Source organism: Solanum stenotomum, chromosome 1 (assembly GCF_019186545.1).
Source record: "Solanum stenotomum isolate F172 chromosome 1, ASM1918654v1, whole genome shotgun sequence".
Classification (NCBI taxonomy): domain Eukaryota; kingdom Viridiplantae; phylum Streptophyta; class Magnoliopsida; order Solanales; family Solanaceae; genus Solanum; species Solanum stenotomum.
Genome location: NC_064282.1, coordinates 99,151,382 through 99,176,299, shown reverse-complemented (window position 1 = coordinate 99,176,299; position 24,918 = coordinate 99,151,382). Strand labels below are relative to the sequence as shown.

The following is a 24,918-nucleotide window of genomic DNA, read 5'->3' as shown; positions in this document are numbered from 1 at the left end:
TGCAGAACACGTCATTGGTCACGGTTTCGACTTTGTCTGAGGGGCACTCGAGTTGTTGCGCTGTGTGCGTCAGTCCATTGCTCTTTAAAGAGTATTTATCTTGCTAGTAGAGTTTTGTTTGATATGTTTAGCTTATTGTGGTAGGATTTTGCTTATGCGGACTAAAAAATAAGAAAAGGTAATGTATAGAAGCTTTTTAGAGGTACGATTGCCAACATGTTCTGGAGTATTGTGGCTGTTGGATATCTACAGTTTATGCTTTAGAGAGTTCTAGTATTTGCTTGACTGACTTCTTGTTCTGATTGATCCATTATGTGCCCACTGTACTTTGTGGACAATTATGATGTGAATTGTGTAGTATTGGATCTTGGGATGTTCTAATTTTATCTGTGGTTTGCAGTTCATATTGGTCATATTTGTACACGATTTGTTTTGTAGGTGGGTAGTCGATGAGAGCAGTGGACAGTCACCTCCTGTAACCACTAATTTATGTGGCTCATACTGCTACAATTAAACCACAATGCTAGGTAGTCTGCTCTAGTTATAGCATCGTGGCGTCGATCAGAGTACTTTGTGATTACAGTTGAAGGGCTCCACTCTCTAGCCTGCAGCATTTGGAAGGAGTCAACCCAACACCTGGTGCTCCATCTCTGTGGACTGTGGTGACGTTTTGATTTGTGTTGAGTCCCTAACTGAGTAGTCCATAACACTGAAGGTTGAAGCTGGTTGAAAGTTCCAACACTATCGATGGCAACAACGAGATTCAGCACAAGGTGGGAACCTCCCAGACCATGATCTTTGTTGGCAAGCAGCTGAGAATGACAGCATCCGTGTGGAGTAGAAAACCCAGAAGGAGCCCACCCTTCACCCATGTCTCCATGATGGAATGTGATTTTCTTGAGGATCTACATCTCATACATGCCAGAAGGTACATCTGAGACCTTCCTTCTAAATTCCGCCAGATCAGGGGAAGTTTGTCTTTGCAGTGAAGCAGCAGAGAGTGGAAGGATCTCTAACATGGAAGCAGACCTTTGCCGGCATACCATCCAGGAGATATCAACTCTGTATCTTGGCTGCCGTCTCCATGGTGGTTTTTTAAACTGTTACTGGATGACGCTGTCTTCTTGTGTCAGTCGTTTCTGTTCATCTAGTTGTATGTTGCTTTTCATGATGTGCTCTGTCCAATGGGAACCTAGAATGTATTTTCTCATGGTTCTGTTCATTACGACTTGTGTGATTCTGTGTTATGTACAAGCAAGAGGATGCATATCTTGAATGTGAAATCTCTGTGTTCTTCTGGTGATGGTGAATTTATCTTGCTCCCTCCTTTAACTACTGTTGCGGCAAATCTACATTACCTATGATGCCATTGCCACCTAGAAGACAGATGCATTTCTGGTCAGTTCTGTTATTGTCAGAAAGAAGTTGTAAGTCACCCCTGGTCCCCTGGTATTTTTGTTTGCATGATTGCTCCTTTTTTTTTTTTTTGGAGGGTGTGTGTGTGGGGTTTCAATCAGGGAAGCAGAAGACGATTACCAGACACAATTTTTTCTTGGGATATAGGGGTTAACGCCAGTTACATTTCGGACAATCATGATAATGAGAACTACCGAATCAAAATTTCTGAATCGTGACTACAAAGTCTTAGAAGAGCATGACTGATGGTAGTTATCTCAGTATGAAGTTGGTGCCACACTGTTATCCATGATTGGATTGGACCCTGCTGATACTTTTGGATCTTGCTAGGAAGCACAGTTCTTTGCAATTATTCATGTTGGTTTATCAATCTGTTGAGGTGCAGGATACCAGGGTCTTCCCTAACAGTTGGAGACGTACGGTTGAACTGTTAACAGAGTGCTACTTTTTGAGGTAGAACTTTGGACCCTTTTTCTTCCCCTATCCTTCTAAATTAAGTTCCATGAAACAATGGCTGTGTGAATTGAAACCAACTCCAGATTACTATTCTCTTCCCGTAATTCTCCTTTCAAGTCTTGTTTTCTGTTTGACATCAATATTCAGTATAGTTATCTCTATGCTGATCTCTCATCTTTTAGTTGCAGGCATTGCTAGATTGTTTCACACCTGTTAGAATTATTCAAACGGGGCAATGAGTCTCCTAATACTCACACAACGATTCCTCTAATATTTTTTTTTCATTTAGGAGAGAAGAAGACTATATTGACAATGATGAGACAATTGGAATAACAAGGACATCACTATGTACCTCTGTTCTCTTCTTTGGTATCAACTCCCGAGCTTAACTCCTGAGCTTACGATATCTCGTGAACTCAGCAGTACATGAAGTGCAACAAGAGAGCATAACAAACTTAATAATGAAATACCTCATACAATTTTCTTTTGGTTGAGAGTCGAGATGGCGTACATTTCAGGCAATTGATGGAATGGGAATTACCAAATAAATAAATTCTGAATATCAACGAGGAATTTGAGCAGAGCGAGGCAGAGGTAGCTATCCCAGTATGCAGATGATGGACCATTGCCCCCCCATTGAAGCATACTAATTAGCATCTATTCATGGAGTGCTTAATTGCTTATAGTCTATTGAGGTTGTCCCTATGGTCTTCCCTGTCTATCTACCTTCAAGTAGAGGTTCACGTACTTCATGAATTGAGTATTTTATTGGCACGACTTTGCAGCTATACAATATCTTGACAGTCTATATGTTTTTCTCTATGCTAAAATCTCATTTTAAGTTGCATTTGCAGAAGACATTGTCTAGATTGTTTTTACTTCTTATGGCAACTCAAACAACACAATGACCATCCCGAGAACTTACTCAAACCATTCCTGTATGGATGCCTCTTTTTTCCTCATTCGGAGAGCAACACTATGTACGCCTATTTTCTTCTTTGGTATCAACTCTATTGGGCTTCTGGTAATCGTGCTTAGTACATTCCAGGCTTTGTTATTGATTCAATAATGTTGTGGGACTCAAAGCTTGTATTCAAGTCGTCAACTGTTCAAATCGTTGATCTATTATTTCACTTAGGATATTTCACACTTCAAGTACGTGGAGTTTGCATGAATTTGTGATCAATTGCCGCAAGACGGACTTTAGGGACAGGAAGTGCAATAAGAGAAGCATTATTAACTTACTGGTCTTCTGATGAGAAGTACAAGACCATTTTATACTGTAATCAGCACTGCTTGCAATTTTCTTTTGAGATAGTTGATGGTGCATACATTTCAGACAACTTTGATCTGCATGGGAATAACAAAGCAAAATTTCTGAATCATGACGAGGAATTTGATGAGAACGAGGCTGATAGCTAACTCAATAAGAAGATGATGCCATGCTGACAGTTAACCAGGGATTGGAGCCTGCTAGTACTGTTGGATCCAACTAGGTGAAGCACTATGTAGCAACTCCCATAGGGTGCTTTTCAGTCTATTGAGGTGCCATCGAGTCTTCCCCATCTCTCTTCCTTCAGATTGAGGTTGGCCTATTTATGGATGTCAGTATCTTTCTGGCTGGAACTTGAGCTACATAATGTCTCAACATTTGGAGATGACTGGTTAAACTGCTTATGCAGTGCTATTTTTCAATGTAGGATTTTGGGTTGTTCATTTTTCTCTTATATTTCTACACTACAGTTTCAAGAACGACATACAGGAGTGTGATGGATAGATATACATGGCTGCCTGGAGTGGAACCAACATATTCTCTTCCCTATCTTTTCCTTTCAGAACTTGCTCTCTGTCTTATGCTGCAATTTTATATATTTTCCTCTAATTGTAATTTCTCAGAATGTGTATTTCTTGCAGAAGGCCTCGTCTGGACTGTTTTACGCCTGTTATGGTTACTCAAACAAGGCAACGGTGCCTCCTTTTAACTCAGTCAAATCGTGTTGTACGCTATGCCTCCTGTTTGCTTTCAATCAGGAGAGCAGAGAACTATTGACAATGGAGAAAGACTCACAGAGTAACGAGAGAGGGCCATCATCTTCAGATTTTATTCAGTAATGTTGTGGAGCTCTAATGTTGTATCTTCAAGACTTCAACTATTCAAATCTTTAATCTATTTCCCCATTTAGGATACTTTGCAACCTCCGCAGTATGTAGCAACTCCCATAGGGTGCTTTTCAGTCTATTGAGGTGTCATCGAGTGTTCCCCATCTCTCTTCCTTCAGATTGAGGTTGGCCTATTTTATGGATGTCAGTATCTTTTTGGCAGGAACTTGAGCTACATAATGTCTCAACATTTGGAGATTCAGCACAAGGTGGGAATCTCCCAGACCACGATCTGTGTTGGCAAGCAGCTGAGGATGACAGCATCCGTGGGGAGTAGAATGACCACCCTTCATCTCCATGATGGAATGCGATTTTTTTGAGGATATACATTGTATATGAAGTTGAGAGATTGATACAATCCACAGAGGAAAGAAAATCTCATACATGCCGAAGGTACATCTGAGACCTTCCTTCTAAAGTCCGCCAGATCAGGGGAAGTTTGTATTTGCAGTGAAGCAGCTGAGAATGGAAGGATCTTTTTCATGGAGACCTTTGCCGGCATACCATCCAGAAGATATCAACTCTGTATCTTGGCAGCCGTCTCCATTGTGGTTTTTTAAACTGTTATTGGATGTCGCTGTCTTCTCATGTCAGTCGTTTCTGTCCATCTGATTGTGTGTTGCTTTTCATGATGTGCTCTGTCCAGTAGGAACCTAGAATGAATTTTCTCATGGTTCTGTTCATTACGGCATGAGTGATTCTGTGTTGTGGACAAGCAAGAGGATGCATATCTTTAATGCCAAATATCTTTGTTCTTTTGGTGATGGTGAATTTATCTGGCTCCCTCCTTTCCCTACTGTTGCCGTAAATCTACATAACCTATGATGCCACCTAGAAGACAGATGCATATCTGGTCAGTTCTGTTATTGTCAGAAAGAAGTTGCTAGTCACTCCTGGTATATTTATTTGCGTGACTGCTCTTGTTTTTTTTGGTGTGTGTGTGTGTGGGGTGGGTGGGGGGATGTTCAATCAGTGAAGCAGAAGATGATTACCAGATGCAATTTTTTCTTGGAATATAGGGGTTAATGCCAGGTACATTTTGGAGAACCTTGATCAATGAGAACTACCAAATCAAAATTTCTGAATCATGACAAGAAATTTTTAGCAGAGGATGGCTGAGGGCAGTTATCCCAGTATGAAGTTGAGATGATTGGACTCTGCTGATACTTTTGGATCTTGCTAGGACGCACAGTTCTCTGCAACTATTCATGGAATGTTGACTACTCTGTTGAGGTGCAGCATACCAGGGTCTTCCCCAACAGTTGGAGACATCTGTTAATGGAGTGCTACTTTTCGAGGTAGAACTTTGGACCGTCCTTTTTCCCTATCCTTCTAAGTTAAGTTCCATGGACAAGTGAAACAAACTCCAGACTACCATGCTCTTTCCGTATTTTTCCTTTCAAGTCTCGTTTTCTGTCTGATGTCGCTATTCAGTGTACTTATCTCTATGCTGATCCCTCATCTTTTAGTTAGGCATTGCTACATTGTTTCACACTTGTTAGATTATTAAAACAAGGCAATGAGTCTCCTAATACTCACTCAACGATTCCTCTTATGTTTTTTTTTCTTCATTTAGGAGAGAAGAAGACTATTGACAATGATGAGACAATTGGAATAACAAGGACAGCACTATGTACCTCTATTCTCTTCTTTTGTATCAATCCTGGGCTTAGGATATTTCGTGAACTCAGGCAGACTACTGACTAGGAGTGCAACAAGAGAAGCATAAAAAACTTAATGGTCTTCTAGTGACTATTTAGTTATGAACACCTATTTTCTTTTGGTACATTTCTGGCAACTTTGAAGGAATGGAAATTACCAAATAAGAAAGTTCTGAATATATTTGAGCAGAGTGAGGCAGAGGTAGTTATCCCAGTATGAAGATGTTGGACAGTTGGCCCCCGATTGGAGCGTACTAATATTGCTGGATCCAACTAGAGAGACGCTAATTAACATCTATTCATGGAGTGCTTAATTGCTTCTAGTCTATTGATATTGTCCCCATGATTTTCCCTGTATCTCTACCTTCAAGTAGGTAGTGGTTCAGGTTCTTTATGAATGTCAGTATTTTATTGGCAGGAATTTGCAGCTATATAGTATCTTGACAGTCTTATACATTTTTCTCTATGCTAAAATTTCATTTTCTGTTGCATTAGCAGAAGACATTGTCTAGATTGTTTTCACCTGTCATGGATACTCGAACAATGCAATGGCAATCTGAGAACTCAACTCAACCCGTTCTTGTATGGATGCCTCTTTTTTTTCTCCTCACTCAGGACTCAGGAGAGTAGAAGACTATGTTGACAATGATGAGGAAATCGGAATAAAGAGGACAACAGTATGTACGTCTATTTTCTACTTTGGTATCAACTTTACTTGGCTTCTGGTAATCGTGTTTGGTACATTCCTAGCTTTGTTATAGATTCAATAATGTCATGGAGATTCCAGCTTCTTCAAGTCGTCAAGTCAACTATTCAAATCGTTGATCTATGTTTTCACTTTAAGATATATCACGTCTTCAAGCACACGGAGTTTGCATGAATTTAGTTTGAGATCAATTGTTGCAAGGCAGACTTTAGGGACTGGAAATACAATAAAGAGAAGCATTACTAACTTACTGGCCTTCTAGTGAGAAGTACAAGACCATTTTATACGGTATTCAACACTCTTTTGAGATAGTTGATGCTGCATACATTTCATAGAACTTTGATCTGCATGGGAATCACAAAGCAAAATTTCTGAATCATGACGAGGAATTTGAAGTGAACGAGGCTAATAGCTAACTTAATAAGAAGATGATGCCATGCTGACAGTTAACCAGGGATTGGAGCCTGCAAAAACTGTTTGATCGAACTAGATGAAGCACTACATAGTGACTTCCATAGGATGCTTTTCAGTCTATTGAGGTACCATCGAGTCTTCCCCATCTCTCTTCATTCAGACTGAGGTTGACATGTTTTATGGATGTCAGTATCTTTTTGGCAGGAGTTAAGCTATATAACAATGTCTTAACATTTGGAGATGACTGGTTAAACTGCTTATGCAGTGCTATTTTTCAGGGTAGAGCTTTGGGTTGTTCCTTTTTCTCTTATATTTCTACACTAAAGCTTCATGAATGACATACAGGAGTGTGATGGGATAGATATACATGGCTGCATCCAACACATTCTCTTCCCATATCTTTTCCTTTCAGAACTTGCTCTCTGTCTTATGCTGCAATTTCATATATTTTCCTCTAATTTTAATTTCTCAGAAAGTGTATTTCTTGCAGAAGACCTCATCTGGACTGTTTTACTCCTGTTACTGTTATTCAAACAAGGCAATGGTGCGTCCTTCGACTCAGTCAAATCATGTTGTATGATTGGCCCTCCTTTTTTTTAGTTGGCTTTCAATCAGGAGAGCAGAGAACTGTACAAAATGGAGAGAGACACTCGGAGTAACGAGAGAGGACCATCTTAAGATTTGATTAAGTAATGTTGTGGAGCCTCCCATGTTGCATCTTCACACTCTCAACTATTCAAATCTTTGATCTATTTTCCCGTTTAGGATACTTTGCAATCTGTATGTAGTTTTACATGAATCTATAATCAATCGCATTGAGGCAGACTTTACTGACTGAAAGCTTGACAAGAGAAAAGCACAACAAACTCACTAGTCTTCCAGTGACAGTTTGAAGGCTATTTGATAACGAGAACTGCTTGCATTTCAGACATCCTTGATCAGAATGGGAGTGAATCAAAATTTCTGGATCTTGACAAGGTATTTGAGCAGAATGAAGCTCTGATGGTACTTATCCCAGTATGAAGCTGATGCCCTTGATCCAGCTAGGGAAAGAGATACTAGTTAGCAACTATTCATGGTATGTACACTACTCGAGTCTTTCCCTATCTCTTTGCGTTCAAAAAGAGGCATACATATTGGATCGCATGAACTTAAGCTCTATATAATTTCTCTCTGTTAACAATTTAGAGACAACTGGTTCACTGCTAACATTACTAGTTGTCAAAGGCATGACTTTGGATTGGTCTTTTTCTCTTATCCTTGAAAAACTAGTTTCAAGAAACCACATACAGCAGTATAATGAGATATACATTGCTGCGCGAAATCAATAGTTTATCATTCTCTTCCTGTCTTCTTTTTCTTTCAAGACTAGTTTTCTATCTGACATTGCTCTCAACACATTTTTTTCTATGCTGATTCTCATCTATAATTATACGTCTCTTGCAGACATCCTAGTTTGTTTTACACCTGCAATGGTGATACGAGTCGTCCAACTATCGGATTAGGAATGTGAAGGCTTGTTCAGAATGAGACCGGAGAAAGAAAGAGCTATACTATTGATCAGACATCTTTTGTCTCAGTTTAAATTGCTCAATTCATGATTGATGAATCCCAAAGTCCAATTCATGTTGAATATTGTGAAACCTTTCAGTAAATGTTTAAGCATTTTCGACAAGTTGTGATCTCAACCTTTCTATTACATGTTCTATATTGGATTTTATTAGCTCATTGTTGATGAATTGTAACTTCAATCCCTGCTAGATGTTGTGATACTTTTCAATAAATATAGAGGGGCGGAACCAAGATTTTAATCTTATGGGTTCTTAATTTTTGAACTGACTACTTCAAGTGTTAATAACTGAGTTCTAAATTTAGAATTTATATATATTTAATGAATTTCTTAACATAAATGCATTATTGAGCTAAAGCTAATGGGTTTGACTGAATCCACACTCGAACTTCTAGCTCCGCTCTCGTTAATATATATGATAACCTTGCTAACGAACTATCCAGCATTTTATCACATACTTAAATATGTGTTCTTAATATAAAAAGAGTTACTCCCTCCGTTTCACAAAGAATGGTCTAGTTTGACTTGACACAGAGTTTAAAAAAAATAAAGAAAACTTTTAAAACTTGTGGTCTTGAATTAAAGTTATGTCAAATGTACAAAATTTCTCTTTAATCTTGTGGCCTTAAATATGTCACGTGGAAAACTAAAATTAAAATATTACCAAAAAAGAAAGAAGTCATTCTTTTTTAAACAGACTAAAAAGAAAAGGAGGTCATTCTTTTCGAAACGGAGGAAGTATCATTTATTTGTGAACTGTTTGGGTATGAAACTTGCAAAATGATGATTTAACTCATAATTGTGGTGTTTTTGCTCAATTCCTACACATGTCAANAACATATGTTGACTCTCAGAATTCTATCAGGCTCACATATATTGGGATAGAAAAAATAACACATATCATTTTAATATTACCAAAAAAATATTATAAATAATAATAATTAACAACTTAAAATATCTGAAAGACATTTTAAAAAGGTTAATTTTGTAATTTTATCTATATCACATAAATTAGGACAAAGTGACCAGTAATGTACATTATTTCAAAGTTACATAAAAATATTATAAATCACAATAATTAATAACTTCAAACATTTTTTTAAAAAATATGATTATTTGGATGACTCTCCAAATTTCATTTGTGTCACATAAATTGAGACAACAAAAATAACATATATTGGGTCCATTTTAATTTATTTCTCTTATATTTTTTATATTTTAAAATTGCGTAAAAATACTATAAATCATAATAATTGACAACATAAAATATGTTTTGAAAAAAAATACAAAAAATTTCACTGATTCTTGAAGTGAATCTATCGTAAAAATATTATAAATCATTATAATTGACAACATAAAATATTTCAAAAATGTTGCATGTGGGTAGTCTTATTATGCCTTAAATAGCGTCAAAGAAAGTACAGGTTTGTAATAAAAAAAACTTATTCCTTTATCCACGCAAACAATCGCTTCAAAAACTCGGTTATTAGCCCAAAAAAATAACATTTATATTATTGGGCCGGTGCATAGCACGGACAACATTATCTAGTTTGTAGAATAATTGAGAGTTTGAAAGTGAGAAAAGAAAGTGAAAAATGAAATCTCAAGTCAAGGACTCATAATATATTGAATAATATGAATATAATTTACTACTGAATTTTCAATCAATCTATTATAAAAAATCTCAAACTGTTAAGAATCAATTACACGATATAAAAAAATAATCAAAACCGTTATCAAAATAGCTAAACTAATAATTTATTACCGATAAATCAATAACTTTTTTTAATTCTAGTTATTAATTTCGATTCGATTTTAAACCATCCTACTAATGAAGTCGAACTCAATTACACATTTTTCATGTTTTAAGAGTCGATTGAGTTCGACTTCATTATAGAGAAAAAGGCAAAACATGAGGACTAATTTGGAGACGAATCTATCTTAATGGGCAAAATTAGACTAACTGAAAAGTTCAAGGACTAGACAGTAATTTAACAGTCCCACGGGCCTACGCTGGTCCATCACACAGGGTATCGTGTCTCCCTTCTTACTTTTTTAGACCGACCTAACAAAAAGGGGCAAAAGCATATCTTTATTAGCTGATTTCACATTACAATTTGCTTTTTTTCTTCGGTGTACTGACTTTTCTGTGCTTTGCTCAAAAGACTTATCCGGATTTTGGGGTCTGCTGTATTGCTATCGTCTTCAATCTTTACAAACCCTAACCTTCGGATCAGGTATATCTTCAATACCCACTTCTTTCTTTTGGTTGATAAGCTTCAGATCCGGTGAATTAACTTTTTTTTGTTTGTCTAGAAGCTGTTTTTGTGATAAAGATTGGATTTTTATTTCAAGAATTGGGGGAATTTTGGGGATTTTGGGATAGAGATGCTGATTTATGATGGTTTGTGGGTTTCTTGTGTTGGTTTTGCATAGCTTGATTAAGTTCAGGGGATACTTGTTACTGGATAGATGGGAAGAATCATCTAGTGTTTTGTCTCTGTGTTCTGGTTGTTTTCTCTGCTTGGTGTTGTTATGCTTGTTGAATGATCAGGTTATGTATTCATGTTTTATGAAATTTTACATCGAAGTTGTGAGGTTTTGTTGTTTGAGGATTGAGCTATGAACTTTTTCTGATGCAAGTTTAGGGCCTTTTTCTTTTGGGTTGTGTCCTGTTGTGATAGTTCGGTTGTATTTCTGCAAGAATGTGAATTATTTAGGAGTTTGTTTAGTAGAGTTGTCCAGTTTTTTTATTTTGGGTTTGTGTTCTCTTGCTGAATTATAGTTGTGTTTTCGAAGGATTTTGATATCACTTTGGAATTTTATGCTATTTTTTATGCTTATTATAGTTTATCTGTTGAGTGGCCTAGTATGGTTGTTGGGGGAACAAAGATGTTGTAAGACTACCTTTTCCAACCCTGTTTGTGGTGAAGGATTTCTTTTTCTGATGAACAGGTTTCTGTATTTGATTCTCTAGCTTATTTCTTTCTTTCTGTTTTTGGTTGGATAATGGATGAGCTTTTACCAGTTCTTTTGCCTCCTGTTGCTCTTTATAGTAAAACATATGTGGGTCGCCTCTTTCTATTGTACATATGGCATGCGAGATGATAATGGATTGCCTCTTTCTATTGTACATACGACATGCGAGATGATAATGGAATCTGTCTGAATCTGTCTCTTGTGTATTGTTTTGGTGATAAATATCGGAATTCTTTGCAAGACTGCTACTATATTGGTACTTTACTGCTAAAGCTGTCAGTATCTGATGCGTAGTCAATCTTTTGTTGTGGATTTTTCTTTTCCAACTCTGTTTGCTAATAAAGGCTTCTTTCATCTGTTCAAGTTTATGTCCTATTTAGCTTTTGATTTTCCTGTTTTTTAGATAGGGTGTGCTGGTTTGTATTGATAATCTGGTATAACTGCTTGTCTACTATATAGGATATTTAGTTCATTCCTTGTTATTGTATGAATGCAAAATGATAACAGTCTATGTTGATGGTTGTCGCTACTTGAGACGTGGAATTTTGATTTCTTGTTTATTCCTTTTTTTTTTTTTTTTTTTTTTTTGTAATAGCTGCTGAACTCTTTTTCATCTGCCTAGGTCTGAGCATCCAAGTTTCGAGATCTGTGTGCTCCTGTTGTCTTCTACTCTCAGCCAAGTTTCATGTCTGATCTCGACGTCCAAATTCCTACCGCTTTTGGTATGAGCCTCCTTGAATCATATTCTCTTTTTAGTGCAATATCGTATATTTCCTGTCTTATGAAATCATTAAATCCGTTTCTGTTAAATGTTAAAAAGTTTGGGTTCATGTTTTATAGATGTAATACTTTAGATGCAAAGAAAGAAAAGGATTGTGAAGAAAGCATGCTAGTTTAGAGGATATGAATTATATCTTCTTATCTTCCATACCTGACCAATCTTGATGCTTTATAATGCTATGTAGATCCCTTTGCTGAGGCAAATGCTGATAACTCTGGTGCTGGATCAAAAGATTACGTGCACATCCGTATACAACAAAGGAATGGTAGGAAAAGCCTGACAACTGTGCAGGGGTTGAAGAAAGAATTCAGCTATAACAAGATACTGAAGGATCTCAAGAAAGAGTTCTGCTGCAATGGTACTGTCGTTCAGGATCCTGAACTAGGCCAGGTTTGTAACTTTGCATTCTAGTGTCTGTCTCTGTCTCTGTAATTGCAAGTTCTATGACTAATCTATGTATTTGTTGTTTATGAAGGTTATTCAACTTCAGGGTGACCAGCGGAAGAACGTTTCTACATTTCTTGTCCAGGTGAGTGTGGTGCAGATTGAGCATGTCTTTTTGCTCGTTCAATATTAAGTTATCTTGCTACAATAATTAGATGCTTAAAAAAGCTGATGTTTATGTCGTGCATTAAAAATCATTTGTGAATTTCACGTTTTGCGTCTAACTTATTCTGTCAATCCTGAATTGTGTCTTTTGAAATGAAGTGGGTTAGTAATAGGTTGAGCTGTGCTCATTAGCAAAAAAAACTCTTTTGGTTCAGTGATCCTTTCGATGGTGGGTCTTTATGTACTGGTGTTACTTGTTGAAGATTTACTGGCAAGGGTGGGGGTTATAGAACAGACATTGACAAAATTAACAACTCTACTAATTCTGTAGCTCTACTTAATTGACAATTTGATATGTTGCGGAACTTTCTCTGTTCAGTTGTTATCTACTATGTACTTTGTTGCTAATTTTCTCCCTTTTTGGATTCGTGGAAGCAGGCTGGAATTGTGAAGAAAGAGCACATCAAAATTCATGGTTTCTGATTGCTCTCATCAGCCTCAGCTGCACAGTTATCATGCTTGTTATGTCAGTGCCAGAGATATGCTCTATCCAAACTCAGTTCTACTAAACTTGCTAGTGTTTGAATTGTTTGATATAAACACTGTATTTGCTTCTCTATGTTTCATCTGAATATGAGTCGTGTTATATTTTCAAGTACTTCACAAACCTATATCATGATGATATAACTGAGTGCTCAAAAGACGCGATCCTTGTTGCTGATCATTTTAGTGCTGCTTAGAATTTGCCGCATATGCTGAAGTGTGCTTAAATACCAATCCATATTGTTGGAATCATTCTCGATTTGCTGGTTCTTGGACTTCAGTATTAAAGGGTAGGGGTAATTCGATCCTCTTAACTTGGTTAGATCCGTTCTATGGTCTAGTGCAGATTAGGCACATCGTCGTTCACATACTACGTAAGCCCAATATTTAAGTGGAGACGAGTCGAGGGGCTGGACAACCACTGGTTGAGATTTATTTAAGAATAGGATTTTGAGAGATACACTGCGACTCTTGATCTCTAGATTTGAAGTTCCATCATGAAATCTTCTTTCTTGCCACAAGTACATGTGCTTGCCATTTTTAGCCATTACAGTACAATCTTTATACCGTAAAATTTATTTTCAACGCGATGAAAAGTTGCATGGTCGGGTTGGTTCAGAATTTTCAAATATTAAGTTAAATCATTTGTGTTGAGTTTTTAGATTTATAAATTAAATAAGAATATTTCAACTTCGGATTTTTTGGGTGTACACTCCTATAATTATGTGTTCCTTTGGTCAAGTGGATTTTCCTTTCCCTCCCTATCAAACATCATATAAATAGATTGATTAAATGGGAAATATCTCCTAAAGATCCTCTCCAAATTTATTGACGACCACCAGTTTGTTCATCTTTAACTTTAAAATGTTCGATTATTGCTAGAAACCCGACTACCAAAAAAACAAAAATTGTGAAGCTCTTAATTCTAAAAATAATAATAGTGCTAACCACTATCTTTATATGAAAGAGAAAATGATAGTGAAATTTAACGCTTGCGTCAGGATTAAAAAATAGACACTCAAAAATTGTTGTGTAGTCAAATACTTTTAGAAAGCAACCCTTTCATCAATACGATTAAAATATTTCGTTTAGAGATCTTGAAGGGGCACTTATTATCCGGGGCGGATTTACTGTTTAGAGGTTTGTATACGGGTTCATAGAAATTTAATATATTCGCAAAAATTATCTGAATAAATATTTGATGATGAATTTGATTACTGTGAGGAATTATTTGGTAGTTGATATGAAGATGAGTTATATAGGTATAAATTACATATATAAGTAGTACTCGTTTAGTGGATGGTTAGGAGGTGAATTATTCATGTATAAATGATGTATTACGGTTTGCAATTTAGAAATTTACATAACTAATATATGAATAACTAATTTTACATGAACTGATACATTGATTTACTCATAACTAATCATTGTATTATTAATGCATGTATAGCTCTAACTAGCGATCAAACGATCCTTGTAGCGATAACATAATCTTGAAATTGCCACGACACAACATAAATTCAATATGATTCTTAAGTAAGGCCTGAAAAGGTGATGTGTATGTAAATCTTATCTCTACCTTCTTCTGAAGTCAAATTTTTTTTTTTTGATAAATCATGAACTTTCTTGAAATTGCATACATTTTAAATTTGTGTCTGATTATGACAAAAAAACAAATAGTATTTGCCCCCAATAGATCTTGTTAATGTGGTGGAGGGAGATATTTTATTTCTAAAATAGCAAGTGTCTTTTTCACTCATAACAACCTCACAAAATGATGATCAAAGAAGGGCCAAACCCAAAAAGCATGAAAAGACTAGAAAGGACAACACAATGGCACCTAAAAAATAATGAAGCTAATTTTGGACCATTCAACATGTCTATAAATCAAATCCATGATATCATTTTCAAAATTGGAATTAAAATTTTGAAATTTATAAATTTTAGTTTCGAGTTATAAACTAATAACATGTACATCTTTCAAAGATTTAAAATAAGTACGATATTTGAATAAGAATTTAATTGAACTCGTAGCTGATATTCTAACATAACCTTTTTGACATGATAAGCACCTTGTCCTTGCATGAGAGGATATTCAGCAATGTTGAATGGAAATTGAAATAACCTACTTATTATAATAGTTAAACCATAAAAATATAACAGCCAAATTAAATAGGTTATAATATTTGTTTTCATCATTAATTATCAATGACAAGAGACAATTTTTTTACCAAGCTGAAGTTTAATATTTATTATATAATGATGTGATTTTCCAAAGATGGGATTCGAATGAACTCTTCGACCCTTCTAACTCTGTCTCTGCCCCTGCCACTTTATAATAGGAAACATATACTACTGCACCAATTTGCATGTTTAGGTGAAGTTCATGTTGGAACTCTTACTAATCGAGACAACCTTTGAATACCTAAAGAAAATCGTGGATGGTCGATCGCGACCATCGCATAATAAGATCACTATGGACATATATAATAAGATCAAAGATAGTTTAAATTAATTGTTATACTCCTCTTTGCTTTTATATAGTCTTCAATATTATAAACCACTTTTAAACCTATCAAAAATAAATTGTTGGTTTTATGTTGTATATTTTTTTTCAAAAATAAAATATAATAACATTTATATTCTAGGACTAGTAACTTTTTATTTATTTATAATATATGGAATTATATATGATATATATTGGATATTCCTAGGACAAGAAATCGTTAAAAATCAAGATAAATAGTCCAATTAAAACTGGGCCCGCCACTTTAATACATCAAAAGGCCCAATATAGCAAAACCACTTGCTGAACAAGTGGGCCAACCTTACTGTATCATCGATTAAGGCCCTTCAAATCCTATCCTTCTCAAAATTAAAGTTTTTTTAAAAAAGAAAAGAAAAGAAAAAGAAACATATCTAGTGTAATTCTACTGTTGAGGTCTACGAGGGTAAGATGTATGCATGGGCGGAGAAACTTTAGACGAAGGGTGGTTCGGTGCTCATCTTTTATTGGAAAATTATGTGGTATATAGAGGTGAAATGTTATATATTATGAGCTTATATTTAATTATGCACCACTTCTTAATTTTGGATGTATGCAGACTTCACTCTTATGTTTGAGGTGTAGAGGTTGATTCCAATGATCTCTCGGCTAAAAGAGAGAGTATTCGATGCAAAATTATAAAAAAAAAGACAGTAAAATAACAAGATATAAATCAAATGCATCACTATATCGTAATATTCCTTTCGAAATAAAGAAAAAAATTGTATGCCTATCTACGTGTCCACTAATTGGGTTTCTATCAATTATTACTTCCTTCCATTTATATATCTGAATGAGTGACTCTTGTTTTATATAATAAATTTTAAGCATCCAAATTAAATTTATTTATTATAACTAAAGGAAATAGATTTTGAAAAAAAAGAAACAATAACTTTGGTATAACAATTATCAATCTTAACCACGTATACAATATACATGGATCAGATGGATGGTGTATATTTCCTCTATCTTAGTTTAGGTACTTACTAAAAAAAGAATCTATTATTAAAAGAATATTGTGTTTTATATTTGGGTGAGATTTTAATTTATTTTGCAGGAAGTTCAATTGTTTTCTTAACAAAATTGGAGATTAAATTATTTCTGAACTTTAGAACATTAAAAAAAGGTTAAAAACTTTTATTGTAGGAATGTTAAATCATTTTTCTTACTGTGGTTATTAAAATAACTTAATCTACATTTTAAAACTCTGAACACAATAATTATTTTTTGTTACATTTTGTGTGACACTAGTTTTCTTTCTAAAAATATTAGTTTAAAACGTTAAATTATCATTGAAAAGGAATTCTTACAATCACATATATATTACTACAGGCTCAAAATCATATCTTTTTAAAAAATTTAGGTGAAATACATAGCTTTAAATTTATAGTTAATTTAATAGCTTACTATGATTAATGATATAATCAAAGTAGATGATATATATATATATATACACACTAGTTAATTCATTTACGTAATAGTACATGAGAACACACACATAAAAAACATAATACATAACCATGATCTTTAACTTGATTTCGACGATCAACCATGCCCTTCAACTTTGAATGTGCACAAATAAGACACTTAAACTTGTATAAAATTAAACAAGTAGACACACATGTTCTACATGACATAATACACGTATGATGCCATGTAGGAAGAATGTGTCAATTTATTCAATTTTATACGAGTTTAAGTGCCTACACTTGTGGCTAATATTTCATATGTTTTGATAAAAAAATTCAAAAAATTGTGTAATATTTCGTCAAATTTTGATAAAAAATATTGAAGTATTTTATTAATATATAATATAATAATTTAATATTTAAATAAAATATCGCGATAAATTTTAAGGACAGAGTAGTGCATGCTTTACAAGTGTTACTTAGCCAGATAGGCGTACACTGCAATAATGTCAGATATTTTTCTCACCACTCAGCTCTACACTTGTCAGTTCCCTATATAAATTCTTCCTCTTCCCCTTCCATTTCCACACTCAACTCAAACTTCTCCGCCCTAAATCCCAAAAATCTCAATTCTTCTCTTTCAATGGCTTCCACCTTGACTTCCTCTGTTATTTCCAAGACTAATTTCATTGACACACACAAATCATCCTTTTATGGCGTTCCAATTTCATCACAAGTTCGATTGAAAATCGTTAAATCCACTCCACAAAACATGGCTGTTTCCATGTCTGCTGATGCTTCTCCTCCTCCTCCTTACGATCTCGGAAGTTTCAGTTTTAATCCGATTAAGGAATCGATTGTTGCTCGGGAAATGACACGGAGGTATATGACGGATATGATCACTTATGCTGATACTGATGTTGTTATTGTTGGTGCTGGATCTGCTGGTTTATCTTGTGCTTATGAACTCAGCAAGAACCCTGATGTTCAGGTATAACTTTTTTTTTTTTTAATACATAGATATCGAAATTTAAGTTGACGGATTCAGGATTTAGAGTTTACGTGTGCTATATATCACGATTTCTTTATAGATATCAGACTTTTATCTGCAACAGGAATTCGATCTAGATTTGATACATCATAAATCAAGGCTCAGTAGACTTGTTATGGCCTCGATTGTACTCCTTCCGCTGCAAATTCATGTGTTACTGTTTGATTTGACATGACTCGTGAGACAATTATTGAAATTTGTTATATAATGTGACCTTTTTTGGACTGGACTAAAAAGAATAGGGGTCACATAAATTGATACATAAAGAGACCTGATAAAGAAATTGTTTTTGATAAGCTCAAAAGAAACACAGGTTTCCTGTAAAAGTATTTTACAACTTTACTCGTACTCATAAATCATGTGAAATTTTTGTCCTTAGCCTTAGTTGCTAGTTATTATTTGAGTGGGACCATTCAAGACACAAATCATTTATTTATTGGGAAAGTTGTTTTTGTATGTTTGTGAACCAATGATATTGCTTTTGTGATAGTCTTAAGCTGAATTTGAGCGGATAACATGAGTTTAATTGAATATACAGAACCCGTCCTAGATCTGTACACGCATTCACTATCACAATGAAGTGATTTGATATTTTAATTGCTATAATTGTCGTTATAATATCTATGTTCTTCAATTTGTAATTGTAAGTTGTTTATGTGAATTGGCTTTACATGTATAGGTGGCCATTCTTGAGCAATCTGTGAGCCCTGGTGGAGGTGCTTGGCTAGGCGGACAACTCTTCTCTGCTATGGTTGTGCGTAAGCCAGCACATCTTTTCCTGAACGAGCTAGGCATTGACTACGACGAGCAGGACCACTACGTGGTCATCAAACACGCTGCCTTGTTCACCTCAACCATCATGAGCAAGCTTTTGGCCAGGCCAAATGTGAAGCTCTTCAATGCTGTTGCAACAGAGGACCTTATCGTGAAGAACGGAAGAGTCGGTGGTGTTGTCACTAACTGGTCTTTGGTTTCCCAGAACCATGACACACAATCCTGCATGGACCCTAATGTTATGGAGGCTAAGGTTGTGGTCAGTTCCTGCGGCCACGACGGCCCCATGGGCGCCACCGGTGTTAAGAGGCTCAGGAGCATTGGCATGATCAACAGTGTTCCTGGAATGAAAGCTTTGGACATGAACGCTGCTGAGGACGCAATTGTTAGACTTACCAGAGAAGTTGTACCTGGAATGATTGTTACAGGAATGGAAGTTGCTGAAATTGATGGAGCACCACGAATGGTAACTATAAAGTGCTTGAACGCCTATATTGTATAAACTCATAATTTGCCTGCGCCTCAGTCTCAAACAAGTTGAAAAAAGCTCATATAGCTGATCCAATAGTATAACTAATTGGAGATGTTTTATATTGTTCAGGGTCCAACTTTTGGAGCTATGATGATATCAGGACAGAAGGCAGCTCACCTCGCCCTACGAGCGTTGGGATTGCCCAACGCCCTTGATGGAACTGCAGAAACAAGCATCCTCCCAGAGCTTATGTTGGCAGCAGCTGATGAAGCTGAAATTGCTGATGCTTGAATGTAATTATAGTTTTCTAAGTAAGGATTATGAGAAATATTAGTTTTTCCTAGATAAGTGAGTATGGTTGTGGTGGTGAATGATAAATTGGCAAGGGGATGATGAATAAGAGTCTTTAAGATGAAAGTCACTGTGTTAACTTTGGCTATTTTCTTTTGATTATTTCGATTTCGAAACTTTGTATGTGAAAAAAGTGGTAGATTTTAGTTTTGGTCGTTGAATAATCTTATGGGCCTTTTGAGTTTCGTTTTGGTACTTGATATGGTTTGGGCCTCATTGGAGAAGCCATATGAATGAACATTGTGATTGGGCCAATTACTTTTAAAGATGTTTTTGCACTAATGGCCTTTTGAGGTCATTTACATCCAATTACTTTTAAATGCAAAATTTAGTCCATTTGTTTTCTACAACAGTGGAATTTTACCCCATTTGTTTTCCACAACATGGTGAAATTTTACAAGTGGGACCTCGAAATATGGGCAGGGTAGAGTCTGCGCAGATTTTATCACTGTTTCGTAGAGATATTTAGAAATGAAGAAAGAGAAAACAATGACGAAAATATAATAACTAATAAGAGAAGCAGTGTACCACGGAATACGCACAACAACGAAATAGTCCAATTGATTTTGATTTACAGGAAATATTTCATAGAGAAATCTAAAAGAGGTCATACATTGTAAATAATTCACTTTTAAAGACAATTATATGTAGGACTTGCACATTAAATAATAGGAAAAGATAATAATGAAATTTTAATCGAAGATCATTTATCTTCATAAATAATGATGTTATACGAAATGGACAGATGCTAGTAGAATTGTTATTAGGATATTATTGTATAGCCTTAGTAACCTTTTAAGTTACAAATATATAAGTAATTAGTTTAGAGAAAAGACATAAAGTCACCATCAAAGTTGTTTTGAATTTTTACAAGGCGAAATAGAGAAAAGACATAAAGTCACCATCAAAGTTGTTTTGAATTTTTACAAGGCGAAATGGTCTGGTGGACCCTTATACTTGTATCCGTTTGTATTCTGAACCCTTCTACTTACCCCTTTGTCATCTGGACCCTTAAACTCAATAAAATACAATTTAACAAATCCCTCCGACCATTGACCAAGTTTATGTCTCTTTAAGATGGCTGAATTGGCGAAAGTGTGTGACTTCATACACCTTAAGGCGAGTGAATAATTTTTTAGGTAACTTTTCTTTTTTAACTCAAATGGCCGTATGGCCTATTATATTAAAAATCAAAATAAATGCAGGATAGCAGGTCTAAAAACGGCCCAGCTGGAAAGAAAACAAAGAGTCAGCAGGAAAAACATAAAACAAAACAATATAAATAATCTAAAAAAAAAGAAAGAAAAAGAAAGTGAAATTAAAATTTGAGCACATAAACCCAGAAGTTTCTTCAACATCTATTGCTGATCATTAAAGATTTTTTTTTAAAAATTAATTAAAAAGTCATTTCTTCTTCCCCAAAGCTTAATTGCTTTCCAACTCTAGCAACTTCACTGAACTTTGTAAGTAGATCTTCTAAAAAACAGAAGGGAATGCTTAACATGCCGATCTCAAATTTCAATACCTGCATTAACACTAGCTCAGCTTTCAGAAAATTCTTTGTTGTAAAATGCTGCTCTTTAATGGTGTTGTCAGCCAGAGACTTGAAAGATTTGACACTTAGAGAAAAAGAATCATATATTTTGCTTGAGATCCATATTGCAACAAGCACAAATAGCTGCAAATTGCTTTTTCTCAGAGGCTAGCATCCTTAGTTCCTGCTCCGGTAAGAGATGGGTAGAATTGGTTGGCGAAAAGTGACAGCGCTAAGTATTTGAGAGTAATTTCCTTGGTCAGTCACTCATGTTTGAGAAATTACGAATATCACTTATGTTTGTTTTAGGACCACAATATCACCCAACTTAACCTCTTTTCATCAAAATATACTTGACACAAAAAAAATATTATCTCTCTCCTAATAGGATGCCATGTCACATTATTCCTTTTTTATTATTAACATTTTTTAATTCCTTTTTTATTATTAACGTTTTTTTTAATTCTTTAAAAACATTATATCCTTTGTAGTTTGACAATATGGTTACCTTGTTACTCTAATGAATTAAAATATCAACAAAAAGAGAGTCCAAAGCCAAAAGGGTCATTTTTTTCCTTCAAAAAATAAAAACGGCACATCAAAAAAAATTTAACAAAAAGGGCAAAATCGCTCCTGACGGAGCAATTTTGTTTTGACAAAAATTGACGCCATTCCGTTAAAAGAAATAAAATCGCTGCCTTGGCAGCGATTTTCTAAAAAAAAAAAAGCATTATTTCTTTAAAATCGCTGCTATAGCAACGTTTTTATATTAAAAAAAAAATAAAGAACAAGTTTTAAATTACATAAATTTCCGGCGGCAGTCATTTAAAAAAAAAAATAAGTTTTTTAAAGAAAAAATCGCTGCCGAGGTAGCGGTTTTTAGTTTTAATTTTTTTTTTAATTTTCATTTAAATCGCTGAAAGGGTAAAGATTTTTTTAAACAAAGCTTTTTATAAAAATCGCTAGCTTCAGTTTTTTTTTTTTTTAATTTTTATTAAATTCTCTGCAAGGGTAGGATTTTTTTTTAAATTTAATTTCTTAAACAAAATCAAACTTTTTCAAAAAAAATTCTTAAACAAAATCACTGCTATATAGCATCGATTTTACTTTTTATTTTTTTTAATATAAAAACGCTGCTATTGCTGCGATTTTAAAGAAAAAAAAATTTTTTGAGAAAATTTTTGCGAAGGCAGCGATTTTTATTTCTTTTAGTGGAATGACGTCAATTTTTGTCAGAACAAAATCGCTTCGTCGAGAGCGATTTTTCCCTTTTGATTTTATTTTATGTGTCGTTTTTGTTTTTAAGGAAAAAAAATTGTCCTTTTGGCTCCGGACTCAACAAAAAGGTGCCATTGCCCATTAGTGCCCATATAAAAACATTATCTCGCTTGAAAAACCGGAGGAAGCCACATGTTTTCTTGAAGAATCGGAGGAGCTCATATTTGGATTTGCCGCCTAATCCCCCAAAACCAGGGTAGAAATTTTTGGGCTATGTAATTTTTTTTTACTAGGTAATATGGGTTGTCTAAATTTTTTTAAAAAAATGTTAATAATAAAAAAGGAATAATGTGACATGGTATCCTATTAGGAGAAAGATAATGTTTTTTTTTCGTGTCATGTATATTTTGAGGAAAAGAGGTAATGTTGGGTGATATTGTGGTCCTAAAACAAACATAAGTGATATTCCGAGGTAGTTTTCCAAACATGGGTGACTATCGAGGGAAATTACTCAGTATTTGACGACTGGAGAAACTTGAAGATCCTGAGTTGATTGATTGAAGGATTCTACAAGTCGAGCTCGCAAACAAGAGCAAACCTAATTCTTCACTCTCGATCCCTCTCTCTGCATAGAACCTATTGGCCAAAATGCTTAAGAGAACCAAATGTTAAAGAAATTCACTGCAATCAAATTTATTTGTCCAGGTGACGGTGGAACCCAGTGTAAACAAAATCAGTAGAAGAACAATCGAATCGGTTTGGAATCATAAAGGAAATGAGTATGATTATCAAATTTGTATAACAAATTTTTCTAACTGTTAGTGGAGAGGAGAACATGGTGGGTGAGGGTGCGGTCATGGCGGTGAAGAGGTTTTTTGGCCAGATCTGGTGGTGTGGTGATTTAGGTTATTGTTTTTGTGGAGGTTGGAGGAGGAAAGAAAAATAGTGATGGTGTGCGGCGGAGATGAAGACGGGTGAGGGAGAAAGTATAGGTGATTTCGCCGGCAAAAATGGCGAGGACGACGGCGATGGCTTTCTCTGGTTGATTTTGGTCGTGAAACAGTGAAAATTGGGAGAGTTGGATGTATGGAATTTCACTTTAAAAAATGCCAAAAATAAATTAAAATGTTATTATTTTACATTTTATTATATAATTTTAGTTAATAATTTTAAAAAATAGTTATGAAATAATTATGATGTGGCATTAATATATCTGACGTGGATATGACATATCAATTATATAAAGGAGAGTGAGTTACATACATGGTTGGAAGGGTTTAAAAGTCTCATTTTAATTGAGTTTAAGAGTCCAGATGACAAAGGTGTAAGTAGAAGGGTTCAGAATACAAACTGATACAAGTATAAGGGTCAACCAAACCATTTCGCCTTTTTACAAAGACATCTTACAAAGACATCTTAACTTTGAGGGCATTCTATTATCCCACAAAAATATTGATATCTTTGTAAAGGGACCATTTTGACCCATTTTCCCTATTGTGAACATGCGCGTGGTGCTCACTCTTTTTAATAATTTAATTTAAATTAATTTCTTCAAACCCAACTCGGATCCAAATTGTTTCAACTCTTGTTCTCCATTTTTCATTTCTTAGTTTCTCTCATCATTTTCTTCAATCATAGGCATTGTTGAAGATCATCTCCTATAATTTTGACATTTGTTGGTGGTCAAATTTCTTGGAGGACTAGCTGAATAGTGAAGATTAACATGTCAGAATAGTAACAATAACAAATCGTTCAGCTGCAAACTAAAACCTTCATCAGTATGTATATCGAAAAAGCTGCTTGTGGTTTCAATGACGAAGAATAATTCATTGAAATCGATAGTAGTGGTATTCTGAGCCATGTCTTTTGAGTGGTTGGCGATTGAGTTCGTTTACAAACCATGGCTTGATAAAACTCAAGTTCAATGGACGAGTCTCTGCAATATCTTGCGACCCTAACGTTCAAAGTTCAGAAGCTGGAAAATCTCAGGTCGAAGTTGATCCTTCCAAAAAAAAAATTGATTTGAGAGTTTGGTTTGATTTTTGGGTTCTCAAAACAAAATGAAATTAAGGTTGTGTTTGGCATGAAGGAAAATGATTTCCTAGAAAATGTTTTCCCGGAAAACAAGTTGATTTTTGACTTATTTTCTTATGTTTGGTTGGTGACTAGAAAATATTTTTTCCGGAAAAGATTTTTAGTGTTTGATTTAAAAATGAAAAATGTTTTTGAGAAATATCTTTTATTTATACTTGAGTAGAAAATAATTTTTGAAATTGAAAATATTTTTTAAAAACAAACTTAATTTTTTTTTGGGGGTGGGGGGGGGGGG

General features: G+C 34.9%; 2 protein-coding genes and 2 long non-coding RNA genes across 6 annotated transcripts; all 4 read left to right on the top strand.

The window, feature by feature from the left end:
• Positions 1-1,533: 1,533 nt before the first annotated feature.
• On the top strand, positions 1,534-8,534 carry LOC125851796 (uncharacterized). 3 transcript variants are annotated; one of them, XR_007444937.1, is made up of 5 exons: positions 1,534-1,795; positions 5,266-5,330; positions 5,609-6,938; positions 7,018-7,891; positions 8,260-8,534. It is a non-coding gene; the product is annotated as an uncharacterized LOC125851796 (long non-coding RNA). The 3 variants fall into 3 exon arrangements; XR_007444934.1 differs by lacking the exon at positions 1,534-1,795 and having other exon boundaries at positions 5,178-5,330; XR_007444936.1 differs by lacking the exon at positions 1,534-1,795 and having other exon boundaries at positions 5,184-6,938; positions 7,304-7,891.
• Positions 3,495-4,944, top strand: LOC125851787 (uncharacterized). Its single transcript, XR_007444932.1, has 3 exons — positions 3,495-3,568; positions 3,787-4,116; positions 4,196-4,944. It is a non-coding gene; the product is annotated as an uncharacterized LOC125851787 (long non-coding RNA).
• Positions 8,535-10,461: 1,927 nt separating the features above from the next.
• Positions 10,462-13,393, top strand: LOC125865627 (protein translation factor SUI1 homolog). Its single transcript, XM_049545837.1, has 5 exons — positions 10,462-10,620; positions 11,985-12,084; positions 12,328-12,533; positions 12,619-12,672; positions 13,131-13,393. The coding sequence occupies exons 2-5, from the start codon at positions 12,048-12,050 to the stop codon at positions 13,173-13,175; spliced, it is 342 nt and encodes a 113-aa protein (XP_049401794.1). The 5' UTR covers positions 10,462-10,620; positions 11,985-12,047; the 3' UTR covers positions 13,176-13,393.
• A 4,323-nt stretch (positions 13,394-17,716) lies between these two features.
• Positions 17,717-19,891, top strand: LOC125856795 (thiamine thiazole synthase 1, chloroplastic). Its single transcript, XM_049536426.1, has 3 exons — positions 17,717-18,180; positions 18,920-19,480; positions 19,616-19,891. The coding sequence occupies exons 1-3, from the start codon at positions 17,833-17,835 to the stop codon at positions 19,775-19,777; spliced, it is 1,071 nt and encodes a 356-aa protein (XP_049392383.1). The 5' UTR covers positions 17,717-17,832; the 3' UTR covers positions 19,778-19,891.
• The last annotated feature ends 5,027 nt before the right edge of the window (positions 19,892-24,918 follow it).

What these genes read in the sequence shown, in the direction of transcription:
- LOC125856795 (XM_049536426.1), top strand. Translation starts at nt 17,833, where the DNA reads ATGGCTTCCACCTTGACTTCCTCTGTTATTTCCAAGACTAATTTCATT. An exon ending in GCAAGAACCCTGATGTTCAG is followed by an intron (nt 18,181 to 18,919) that starts GTATAACTTTTT and finishes TTACATGTATAG; the next exon opens with GTGGCCATTCTTGAGCAATC. An exon ending in TTGATGGAGCACCACGAATG is followed by an intron (nt 19,481 to 19,615) that starts GTAACTATAAAG and finishes TATATTGTTCAG; the next exon opens with GGTCCAACTTTTGGAGCTAT.
- LOC125865627 (XM_049545837.1), top strand. Translation starts at nt 12,048, where the DNA reads ATGTCTGATCTCGACGTCCAAATTCCTACCGCTTTTG. An exon ending in AGGATCCTGAACTAGGCCAG is followed by an intron (nt 12,534 to 12,618) that starts GTTTGTAACTTT and finishes TTGTTTATGAAG; the next exon opens with GTTATTCAACTTCAGGGTGA. An exon ending in TTTCTACATTTCTTGTCCAG is followed by an intron (nt 12,673 to 13,130) that starts GTGAGTGTGGTG and finishes TCGTGGAAGCAG; the next exon opens with GCTGGAATTGTGAAGAAAGA.